Source organism: Dromaius novaehollandiae, chromosome 38 (genome assembly GCF_036370855.1).
Source record: "Dromaius novaehollandiae isolate bDroNov1 chromosome 38, bDroNov1.hap1, whole genome shotgun sequence".
Lineage (NCBI taxonomy): Eukaryota > Metazoa > Chordata > Aves > Casuariiformes > Dromaiidae > Dromaius > Dromaius novaehollandiae.
The window spans coordinates 368,164-379,968 of record NC_088137.1 but is presented as its reverse complement, the minus strand read 5'-3'; the positions used below and the strand labels follow the sequence as shown (position 1 = coordinate 379,968).

General features: G+C 66.9%; 1 protein-coding gene across 1 annotated transcript; it reads right to left on the bottom strand.

The window, feature by feature from the left end:
* Nucleotides 1-262: 262 nt before the first annotated feature.
* Nucleotides 263-11,662, bottom strand: LSR (lipolysis stimulated lipoprotein receptor). Its single transcript, XM_064503513.1, has 10 exons — nucleotides 11,511-11,662; nucleotides 9,753-10,094; nucleotides 8,183-8,302; nucleotides 7,184-7,243; nucleotides 6,525-6,671; nucleotides 5,195-5,290; nucleotides 4,995-5,060; nucleotides 3,533-3,664; nucleotides 2,325-2,401; nucleotides 263-426 (listed from the first exon to the last, which is right to left on the bottom strand). Exons 1-10 carry the CDS (start codon nucleotides 11,584-11,586, stop codon nucleotides 406-408), a joined length of 1,137 nt encoding a protein of 378 aa, XP_064359583.1. The 5' UTR covers nucleotides 11,587-11,662; the 3' UTR covers nucleotides 263-405.
* Between the last annotated feature and the right edge of the window lie 143 nt (nucleotides 11,663-11,805).

The window sequence follows — 11,805 nt, the reverse complement described above, 5'->3', positions numbered from 1 at the left end:
CCCAACCCCCCCCCGGACCCCCCTGAGACCCCCCAAAATCCCCCCCCCAGACCCCTCCCCCTGAGACCCCCAATCCCCCCCCCAAGACCCCCAACCCCCCCCGACCCCCTGAGACCCCAAATCCCCCCCCAGACCCCCAACCCCCCCCCGGATCCCCCTGAGACCCCCCAAATCCCCCCCCCAGACCCCCCCCCCCCCCCGTCTCACGCACCCGGCGGAGGCGGCGCCCGGCGTTGCTGGCGGGGGGGGGCGGCGTGGGGGGCCCCCCGGGCCGGGGCCGGGGCTGCGGGGGCGCCGGGGGGGCGGGGGGACGCCGGGGCCCCAGCTCGTCGGCCGAGCGCGAGCGGGGCCGCGGCCCCCCCCCGCCCCGCGGGGCCCAGGCGTCCGGCGCCTCGTGCAGGGAGCTCACCTCGCTGCGCGCCCACCCTGCGGGGGGGGTATGGGACCCATAGGGGATGTGGGGGGGGTACAGACTCCATAAGGGACGTACGGGGGGGGTATGGACCCCATAGGGGATGTGGGGGGGGGGTACAGACTCCATAAGGGACGTACGGGGGGGTATGGACCCCATAGGGGATGTGGGGGGGGGGTACAGACTGCATAAGGGACGTACGGGGGGGGTATGGACCCCATAGGGGATGTGGGGGGGGGGGGGTACAGACTCCATAAGGGACGTACGGGGGGGTATGGACCCCATAGGGGATGTGGGGGGGGGTACAGACTCCATAAGGGACGTACGGGGGGGTATGGACCCCATAGGGGATGTGGGGGGGGTACAGACTCCATAAGGGACGTACGGGGGGGGTATGGACCCCATAGGGGATGTGGGGGGGGGGGTACAGACTCCATAAGGGACGTACGGGGGGGGTATGGACCCCATAGGGGATGTGGGGGGGGTACAGACTCCATAAGGGACGTACGGGGGGGGGGTATGGACCCCGTAGGGGATGTGGGGGGGTACAGACTCCATAAGGGACGTACGGGGGGGGTATGGACCCCATAGGGGATGTGGGGGGGGGTACAGACTCCATAAGGACGTACGGGGGGGGTATGGACCCCATAGGGGATGTGGGGGGGGGGTACAGACTCCATAAGGGACGTACGGGGGGGTATGGACCCCATAGGGGATGTGGGGGGGGGTACAGACTCCATAAGGGACGTACGGGGGGGTATGGACCCCGTAGGGGATGTGGGGGGGGTACAGACTCCATAAGGGACGTACGGGGGGGTATGGACCCCATAGGGGATGTGGGGGGGGGGGTACAGACTCCATAAGGGACGTACGGGGGGGTATAGGGCCCATAGGGGGAGATACGGGGGGGGTATGGACCCCATAGGGGATGTACGGGGGGTATACATCCTATAGGGGATGTACGAGGGCATATAGGGCCCATAGGAGGAGATACGGGGGGGGGTATGGACCCCATAGGGGATGTATGGGCTGGGTATAGGGCCCATAGAATGAGATATGTGGTGGTATGGGCCCCATAGGGGATGTACGGGGGTATAGATCCCATAGGGGATGTATGGGCTGGGTATAGGGCCCATAGGAAGAGATACGGGGGTATGGACCCCATAGGGAACGTATGGGGGGTATAGAGCCCATAGGGGGAGATATGGGGGGTACAGACCCCATAGAGGATGTATGGGGGGGTATAGAGCCCATAGGAGGAGATACAAGGGGTATAGACTGCATAGGAGACGTACAGGGGGTTATAGGGCCCATAGGAGGAGATACGGGGGGTATGGATGCCATAGGAGACGTATGGGGGGTAATAGAGCCCATAGAAGGACATAGCAGGAGGGTATAGACCCCATAGGGGACATGGGGGGGGTATAGAGCCCATAAACAAAGATAGAGAAACATATGGAGCCCATAAGAGAAGATACTGGGGGATATAGACCCCATGGGGGATGTACGGGGGGGTACAGGCCCCATAGGGGATGATCTGGGGGGGGTACAGACCCCATAGGAGGAGATAGAGCAGGCTGCAGACCCCATAGGGGACATACGGGGGGGTATAGACCCCATAGGGAGAGATACGAGGGGGGTAAAGACCCCATGGAGAAAACAGAGAAGACCTATAGACCCCATAGGAAGCGATACAGAACAGCACAGGCCCTGTAGGCGACATACAGGAGAATATAGACCCCATAGAAGATGTACAAGGGCAGTATAGAGCCTATAGGGGCAGATACAAACTGCTATAGACCCCATAAAGGAAGACACAGAGGAGTATAGGCTCTATAGACAGAGACGCAGGACAGCACAGACCCCACAGCAAGAAATATAGCGGAGTGCATAAAGCCCATAGAATACATACGGCAGGGTATAGAATCCATAGGAAGAGACACAGGCAGATAACGATTCCATAGGAGACAAGCGACAGATATACAGGCCCTACAAGACACAGAAAGCGATATAGACCCCACAGAAAACACTCTGAACAGCATATAGACCTTATAGAGAACATACAAGTGTGTATAGACCCTATAGAAGAAAACATGGGGCAGTATAGAGCACACAGCAAAGACACAGTGAGCTATAAGCCCCACAGGGGGAACATACGATGGATGTATAGACTCTGTAGACAGAAATATAGGGGGTAAAGCCGCTATAGGGGACACAAGAGGGTGGTAAAGCCCTCATAGGCAGCATGCGGGTAGGGTAAAGCCCCTATAGCGGATATAAGCGGGTGGGAGTAAAGCTACTATAGGGGACGTGAAGACTGTAAACCCACTAGAGGGGATGTGGCGGGGGGGTAAAGCTGCCATAGGGGACACGAGGGGCGTGTAAAGGCCCTATAGGGGATGTGGGGGGGGGAGTAAAGCCTCTATAGAAGACATGGGGGGGTAAAGCCACTATAGGGACTTGGGAGGGGAATAAAGCCCCAATAGGGGACACGAGGAGGGAGAAAACCACTATAGCGGATATGTGGGGGTAGGGTAAAGCCCCTATAAGGGACACGAGGGGGGAGTAAAGCCCCTATAGGGGATGTGGGGGGATGTAAAGCCCCCATAGGGGATGTGGGGGGGATAAAGCCCCAATAGGGGACACGAGGAGGGGGTAAAGCCCCTATAGGGGACACGAGCAGGGGGTAAAGCCCCTATAGGGGATGCGGGGGGGGACGTAAAGACCCTATAGGGGACATGGGGGGGGTAAAGCCCCAATAGGGGACACAAGGAGGGGATAAAGCCCCTATAAGGGACACGAGGGGGGAGTAAAGCCCCTATAGGGGATGCAGGGGGGTGTAAAGCCCCCATAGGGGACGTGGGGGGGATAAAGCCCCAATAGGAGACACGAGGAGGGGATAAAGCCCCTATAAGGGACACGAGGAGGGGGTAAAGCCCCTATAGGGGATGCGGGGGGGGATGTAAAGCCCCCATAGGGCACATGGGGGGGGATAAAGCCCCAATAGGAGACACAAGGAGGGGATAAAGCCCCTATAAGGGACACGAGGAGGGGGTAAAGCCCCTATAGGGGATGTGGGGGGGATGTAAAGCCCCCATAGGGGACGTGGGGGGCACCTACCGGGCTGCAGGCGCCCGCTGCCGCCGCTGCCGCCGCGGCCCTCGAGCTCGGCCAGCTCCTGCTCCACGTAGCGCAGCACCCGCAGCGAGTCGTCGCCCGCCGCCGCCCGCACCCGGTACCCGCTGCGCAGCCCTGGGGGGGGACACGGGGACGGGGGGGACCGGGGTGTCACCGCGGCGTCACCGCGGCGTCACCGGGGGCCCAGGCGTCCGGGGGGCCCAGGCATCCGGGGGCGGCCGCCCCTGAGGTCACCCATCCGGGCCCGGCCCTGCTTAGCTTCCCGGAGGAGCGCCCAACCTAAAGGGCACCTATATGACCCCAAATGGCACCTAAGGGACCCAAAATGGCGCCCATGGGACCCAGAATGGCCCCCAACCCAAAGAGCACCCATCTGACCCAAAACGGCACCCGTTGGGCCCAAAACGGCACCCACTCAGCCCCAAAATGGCGCCCGACCCACAGGTCACCCATCCGGCCCCGAACCGCACCCGACCCTGCTTAGCTTCCCAGCAAGGTGCCCAAACTAAAGGGCACCCATGGGACCCAAAATGGCACCCATTGGGCCCAAAATGGCACCCAACCCAGACAGCACCCATCTGACCCAAAATGGCACCCATTGAGCCCCAAAATGGCGCCCGACCCACAGGTCACCCATCCGGCCCCGAACCGGGCCGGAGCCTGCTTAGCTTCTTGGCACGGCACCCAACCTAAAGGGCACCGATCCGCCCCAAAACGGCACCCATCCAACCCAAAGCGGCGCCCAACCCGAAGGGCACCCACTGGCACCCAAAATGGCGCCTGCCCGCAATGACAGCTGCCCAAAATGGCGCCCTTCCAACCCAAAATGGCGCCCGACCCACAGGTCACCCATCCGGCCCCGAACCGGGCCCGGCCCTGCTTAGCTTCCCGGAGGAGCGCCCAACCTAAAGGGCACCTATATGACCCCAAATGGCACCTAAGGGACCCAAAATAGCACCCATGGGACCCAGAATGGCCCCCAACCCAAAGAGCACCTATCTGACCCAAAACAGCACCCGTTGGGCCCAAAATGGCACCCACTGAGCCCCAAAATGGTGCCCAACCCACAGGTCACCCATCCGGCCCCGAACCGGGCCCGACCCTGCTTAGCTTCCCAGCAAGGTGCCCAAACTAAAGGGCACCCACGGGACCCAAAATGGCACCTATTGGACCCAAAATGGCACCCAACCCAGACAGCACCCATCTGACCCAAAATGGCACCCATTGAGCCCCAAAATGGCGCCCTTCCAACCCAAAATGGCGCCCGACCCACAGGTCACCCATCCGGCCCCGAACCGGGCCCGGCCCTGCTTAGCTTCCCGGCAGCCCCGCCGGGGGGGGCGGGGCACCGATTGGCCGCCGCCCCTCGCCTCTGATTGGCCGCCGCCCGGGCAGCAGCGGTGCTGATTGGCTGCAGGGCGTTTGATTGACAGCTGTCACTCACCGGAGCTGGCGGCGCTGTCGCGGTCGGCGTCACGCAGCAGCGGCACCCACGAGCTGTAACCCCCGGCTTGGGGGGGGGGGGGGGCAACGAAACGGGGGGGGGTCAGGGGGGCCCCGGCGCCCGCGGCGGTGACGTCATCGCGGCATGACGTCACCGGGGGGGGGGGTGTGACGTCACCGCGTGAGGTCGTCGGGGCTCACCGGAGCGGTCGTCGAGCGGCGCCAGGGCGATGGGGGCCGGGGGGGGGCCGTAGGCCAGCGGCAGCCCCGCCGCCGCCGCCTTCCCCGCCAGGTACACTGCGGCCGGGGCGGGCCCAGGCGTCCGGCTGCGCCCCCGCCAACTGGGGGGGGGGGCGGGCCCAGGCGGCCGCACGCTGCGTGTCCCCCCCCCCCCAAGCCGCGCGAGGGGCCCAGGCGTCCGGGGGCTGCCCGCATGGGGCACCCAGGTGGTCACCCCATTCCCCCCACCACCACCACCACCAAGGGGCCCAGGTGTTCAGGCTCCCCCCCCCCAAAAGGGGCCCAGGTGTCCGGGTGCCCCTCCCCACAAAGGGGCCCAGGTGTCCAGACTTCCTCCCCCCCCCCCCCAAAAGGGGCCCAGGCGTCCGGGTGTTCCCCCCCCCACCAAGGGGCCCAGGTGTCCGGGTGCCCCCCCCACCAAGGGGCCCAGGCGTCCGGGTGCTCCCCCACCACCAAGGGGCCCAGGTGTCCGGGTGCCCCCCCCACCAAGGGGCCCAGGCATCCGGGTGCCCCCCCACCAAGGGGCCCAGGTGTCCGGGTGCTCCCCCACCAAGGGGCCCAGGCGTCCGGGTGCCCCCCCCACCAAGGGGCCCAGGCGTCCGGGTGCCCCCCCCACCAAGGGGCCCAGGTGTCTGGGTGCCCCCCCACCAAGGGGCCCAGGCGTCCGGGTGCCCCCCCACCAAGGGGCCCAGGTGTCCGGGGAGGGGGGGGCGTGAGGGGCCCAGGCGTTCAGGCTCCCCCCTATCCCCCAAAGGGCCCAGGCGTCCGGGTGCCCCCCCTCCCAAAAGGGACCCAGGCGTCCGGGTGCCGCCGCCCCCCCCTCCCGCCAAAAGGGGCCCAGGCGTCCAGGGAGGGGGGGCGTGAGGGGCCCAGGCGTTCAAGCTAAAGGGCCCAGGTGTCCGGGTGCTCCCTCCCTCCTCCCACAAGGGGCCCAGGTGTCCGGGGAGAGCATGAGGTGGGCGTGGGGGGGGGGGGGGGCATGAGGGGCCCTGGTGTCCAGGGGAGACACGTGACTTAGCGCGAGGGGCCCCGGCGTCCAGGGGGGGGTACGTGAGTTAGCGTGAGCAGCTCCCCAGCCCCCGGGGGGTGACGCGGGTTGGCGCGAGGGGCCCCGGCGTCCGGGGGGGGTACGTGAGTTAGCGTGAGCAGCTCCCCAGCCCCCGGGGGGTGACACGGGTTGGCGCGAGGGGCCCCGGCGTCCGGGTGGGCAGCACACGAGCGGCTCCCCGGCCCCGGGGGGGTGACAGGGGTTGGCGCGAGGGGCCCCGGCGTCCGGGGGGGGGTCACTCACGGGCCTCGGGGCAGCAGCAGCGCTGGGGGCAGCAGGGGCAGCGCAGGAGGCAGCAGCAGCGGTGGGGGCAGCACTGGCACCAGCAGAGCCCCAGCGCCAGGCCCAGGGCCCCGGCGCCCGCCACCACCAGCACCACGAACAGCCAATCTGGGAGAGAGACGGGCGTTAGCGTGAGGGGCCCAGGCGTCCGGGCGGCCCTGACGCCCCCCCGACACCCCCCTGACCCGCGCGGGGCCCAGGCGTCCGGGTGCGACCCCAGCGCCCGCCACCGCCAGCACCACGAACAGCCGATCTGGGAGCAAAGAGAGCGTTAGCGCGAGGGGCCCAGGCGTCCGGGCGGCCCTGACACCCCCCCGCACGCAGCCCCCCGACCCACGCGGGGCCCAGGCGTTCGGGAGGCTCAGTGCCACCTCCAGATGCCTGGGCCCCCTCCCCGGACGCCTGGGCCCCTCCCTGTCCCCTGCCCCGGACACCTGGGCCCCCCTGGCCCCGGACACCTGGGCCCCTCCCCCTGGACGCCTGGGCCCCCTGTGGTGCTTGGGTTTCCCCCCCTCACCGGACACCTGGGTGCCCCTGCCCCGGACGCCTGGGCCCCTCCCCGGACACCTGGGTCCCCCCTGGACGCCTGGGCCCCTCCCGGACGCCTGGGCCCCCCTCACCTCGCAGCCGCCCCAGCTCGAGGCCCGGCAGCAGCTTGGTGGCCCCCGGCGAGGAGGAGCCTGCGGGACAGAGGGACGCGGGGGGGCGGCGGGGAGGGTCACTGGGGGCCCAGGCGTCCGGGGGGGGGGGGGGGGGGGAACCAACCACCACCAGGGGCCCAGGCATCCGGGGTTGAACCCAACCAGCCCCGGGGGGGCCCAGGCGTCCGGGACATCCCACCCCACCCCGGGGCCCAGGTGTCCGGGAAGGGCCCAGGCGTCCGGGCGCTGCTGCCCCGCCCTTCCTCGTGCCCCCAGGGGGGATCTTGCTCTCTCCCAGTTCCTCCCAGTACCACCCAGTTCATCCCAGTGTGCCCTGGGGGGCCAGGAAGGGGCCCAGCTGCCTCCCAGTCTGTCCCAGTTCATCCCAGTCCCTCGCAGTGCCCCCGTCGGGTGGGCTGCGTCCTCCCAGTCCATCCCAGCTCATCCCAGTGCATCCTAGTACCCCCATGGGGCGGTTTGGCTCCTCCCAGTTCATCCCAGTTCCTTCCCCTGCACCCAGAAACTACCCCAGCTGCTTTACAGTGTTTCCCAGTCCATCCCAGTACGCCCCAGTAGCTCCAAAAGTGACCTCACCTGGCTCCCAGTGGCTCCCAGTCCCTCCCCAGTGCCTCCCAGTGCCCCCCAGTGGGGCCATGCCTCCTCCCAGTGCCACTCCAGTCCCTCCCAGTGCTCCCCAGTGGGGTTGTGCTTCCTCCCAGTAGCTCCCAGTGGAGCCATGCCTCCTCCCAGTGCCACTCCAGTGCCTCCCAGTGCCCTCCAGCAGGGCCACGCCCCCTCCCAGTAACTCCCCAGTAACTCCCAGTACCCCCTAGTAGGGCCGTACCTCCTCCCAGCGCCTCCCAGTGTCCCTCAATTCAGCCGTGCCGCCTCCCAGTAGCCCCCAGTGGCCCCCAGTGGGGCCCCACCCCCCTCCCAGTGCCTCCCAGTGCCCCCCCAGTGCCCCCGCGGCCGGCTCACCCAGCACGAGCAGCTCGGCGTAGGCCTCGTTGTTGCCCTGCAGGTCCTGGGCCGAGGTGACGGTGCAGTAGTAGACGCCGCTGTCGCCCCAGGCCGTCTGCTCCAGCTGCAGGTCCGCCGCTGCGCCGCACGCGTGACGCCTGGGCCCCCCGGACGCCTGGGCCCCCCCCCCCCGGACGCCTGGGCCCCCTCCCGGCCTCCCCCGGACCCCTGGGCCCCTCTGCTAAACTCTCCCCCCTTCCCACAGGTGCCACCTGCTCCTCTATTAGCAGCATTACGGTGCCCCACCACACAGGTGCGGCCGTATTTCCCCTACCCAGGAGCACTCTGCCCCCCCCCACCCTGCTGTAATGCATCTAAATGGGCACCTGTGGGGGCCATAATGCTCCTATTATGGGCCCAGGTCCCCCCCACACCGCTCCCAGACATCTGGGTCCCACTGCTAACCCCCCCGCCTCCCCCTCCCCACCAATAGTTGCTCCTGTATTAGAAGAACTATGGTACCCCACCAGACAGGTGCTGCCATATTTCTCTTAAGAGCACTCTGCTCCTCCCACTCTAACACACCTACAGGAACCGTATTGCTCCTATTACAGGCCCAGGTCCCCCTGCCAAGCTCCCCCAGACACCTGGGCCCCCCCAAGCCCCCTTCTCACAAGTGACACCTGCTCCTCTACTAAAAGAATTACAGTACCCAACTGCACAGGTGCTGCCATATTTCTCCTACCTAGGAGCACTCTGCTTTCTCTTGTTCTACCTTAGTGCACCTAAAGATGCACCTGTGACCCAACCATAATGCACCTATTATAGGAGCACTCATCTCCCCCTCCCATTTCCTTTACCATAATGCCCCTAAAAGCCATGGCACACCAACTCCAAGTTACCGTAGCACACCTAAAAGCACCTCCTTGGTTTTAAGGGCCACAACATGGCTGCTATGGGAGCACTCAAGCCCCCAACCCAGCTCCCCCCTCCACCGTAATGCCTTTAACACCTGCACCCCCCATTTCTAGTTACTATAATGCTCCTAAAGCAGCTCCCCCACTTTCAGGAAGCCTTAATAAACCTATTACAGGAGCACTGCTACAGGGACCCAACTCACTCCCCGTTACCACAATTCCTCTAAAAGTTACACCTTTAATCTCAAGTTACCCTAATGCACCTAAAAACGCTCCCTGAGGTTTTGAATGGTCCTAATTCATTTATTATAAAGGCACTCGCATCTCAGCCCAGCTCTCTATTGCTACCATAATATGCCTGAAAGCAGCACCCCTACTTTTAAACTATCTAACAACGCTCCTTTAGCTGGCATGGGCCATAATGCTCCTATTATAGAGGCACTCAAGCCCCCAAATCACCTCCCCTTTTTACCACACACTTCCTAAAAATTGCACCCTTATTTCTGCCTACCATAATGTCCTTAAAAACGCTCCTTCAAAACAGCAAAGCACAAGGCTCTCATCATAGCAGCCCTCCCCTATAAGACCCCCCCCGCTGTAGTGCTCCTAATAGCCGCCCCACCCCAAACGCCAAGTACCGTAGGGCCCCTAGTAGAGGGGAAGGGCGGTACCGTTGGTGATGGTGATGCGGCGGCCCTGGTAGAAGTCGCCGAGGGTGACGGCGCTGCCTTGCTTGGTGGCCACGACGCGGACGGTGCGCGCCGAGTCCTGGCACTCGACGTAGGGGTCGTAGCCGGGGTTGGCCTGCTGCAGCTGGCTGCTGAGCTGGCTCTCGGCCCCGCTGGGGTTGAGGGCGTCGGCCAGGCGGCTGCGGCAGTACGACTTGTACTTCCAGGTGACGATGGGCGCCTGCGTGGCCGTGGTCTGGTAGCTGCACTGCAGGGTGACGGGCTGGAAGAGCAGCACCACGTTGTAGGGGTTGAGCACCGTCACCTGCATCGCCGCCGCCGGCCCTGCGGGCGGGAGGGAGGGAGGGAAAGCGGGGGTTAAACCGGCCCGCGGGGCCCAGGCGTCCGGCGCCAAGCAAACAACGCTTTTATCGCCCCCTCCCGCCACCTTGGCCTGGCTCCCGGGGGCCCCGGACGCCTGGGCCCCCACCCCCACCCCCGCTGGGGTGAACGAACCCGCCCCGGGCGCCGGGTCTCAGCCCGGCAGGGAAGTTTGGCCCCGGGGATTCTCCGGCGGCTGCTGCCAGGGTTGGGCCAGCAGCGAGGGGGTGGTTGGAGGAGAGGTGCCCCCCCCCGCCCCCACCCAGGGCCACAAATCCTGGGCTCTGTGAGGCTCCCGGGGCGGCGGGGGGGGGGGGGGGGGCTTTTCCCACGGGATTTTCCCTTTTTCCCTCTGTCCCCGCCCCGAGTTTCGCTTCCGGAGGGGACTGAAACGGCCGGGGACACTCCCCGGCAGCCGGGCCCTGAAAATGGCAACCTGGGGGGGGGATTTGGCTCCCCCGCATCCCCACGACCCCCCCCAAAACGCACCCCCCCCCACCACCAGCCCCACAAGTGCCCCCAGAGCCCCCCAAAACACCCCCCAGGCCCTCCTGGTGCCCCAGGGACCCCCCCCAAGCCCCCATTTGCCCCATGGGGGCCCCCCCGACCCTCTTTTGCCCCCAAAGGCCCCCCCAAGCCCCCAGGGACCCCCTAGGGCCCCCTTTCCAGGCCCCTTCTGCCCCATGGCAGCCCCCCCACCCTCTTCTGCCCCTCCCCAGGCCCGTAAACCCCCCAAGAGCCCCCCCAGCTCTCTGGGACCCCCTCAAAAGCCCCAGGGACCCCCCAGGCCACCTCTCTGGCCCCCTTTTGCCCCATGGGACCCCCCGCGGCCCCAGGGACCCCCCTCAACACCCTTCTTACCCCCCCTCAAAAGCCCCACAGACCTGCCCAGGCCCCTATTGCCCCCCAAGACCCCCCCAATGCCACCTCTCTGGGCCCCTTTTGCCCCATGGGACCCCCCCAGGGCTAAGGACCCCCCCTCAAGCCCCTAAAGCCCCCCCAGAGCCCCAACCAACCCCCTTTAAACCCCCCCCAATTGCCCCTCTCTTGCCCCCCCCCCCCGCCGCCATTACGGCCCCGGGGCGCGGGGCGAAGGCGAGATGGCGCCGCCGCCTCCCCTCAGCGGCGGGGGGCGCCGTCCCGCCCCCCCGAGCCGGCTCCGCCAATCAGCCCGCGCGCCGCCGCGGCCCCCCGCGCCCGCTCCGCCAATCAGGCCTCGAGCCGCGCCGCCCCTCGCCCCTCGCCCGGGAGACCCCGCGCCTCCCCCTCAACCCCCCGCGCGGCCGCGGCTCCCGCTCAGAGGCGGGCGGAGGGGCGCGGCGGGAGGACGGCGCTGCCGCTCTCCGCGGCGGGGAGGGAGCCGGGGCGGCGGGGCCCGACCTGGGAAGCGGGAGGCGGCGAGCAGAGCCCCGAGGAGGCGGAGGAGGAGGGCGGCGGGGCCGGGCGGCGCCGCCATGGCAGCGCCGAGGGGGGCGAGGAGCGGGCGACCGGCCGCGGGAGGCGCCGCGGGGCGACTGGCGCCGCCCGCGCCCAGGTGCGGCCGCCCAGGGCGGGGGGGCGGCACCTACCAACGCCGCCGCGGGGGGGGGGGACGGAGAAAACACCCCCTTTAAAAAACAACCTCCACCTCCCTCACCCCCAAGGGGGCAGTTATTTGCCCCCCCTTGTCCCCCCC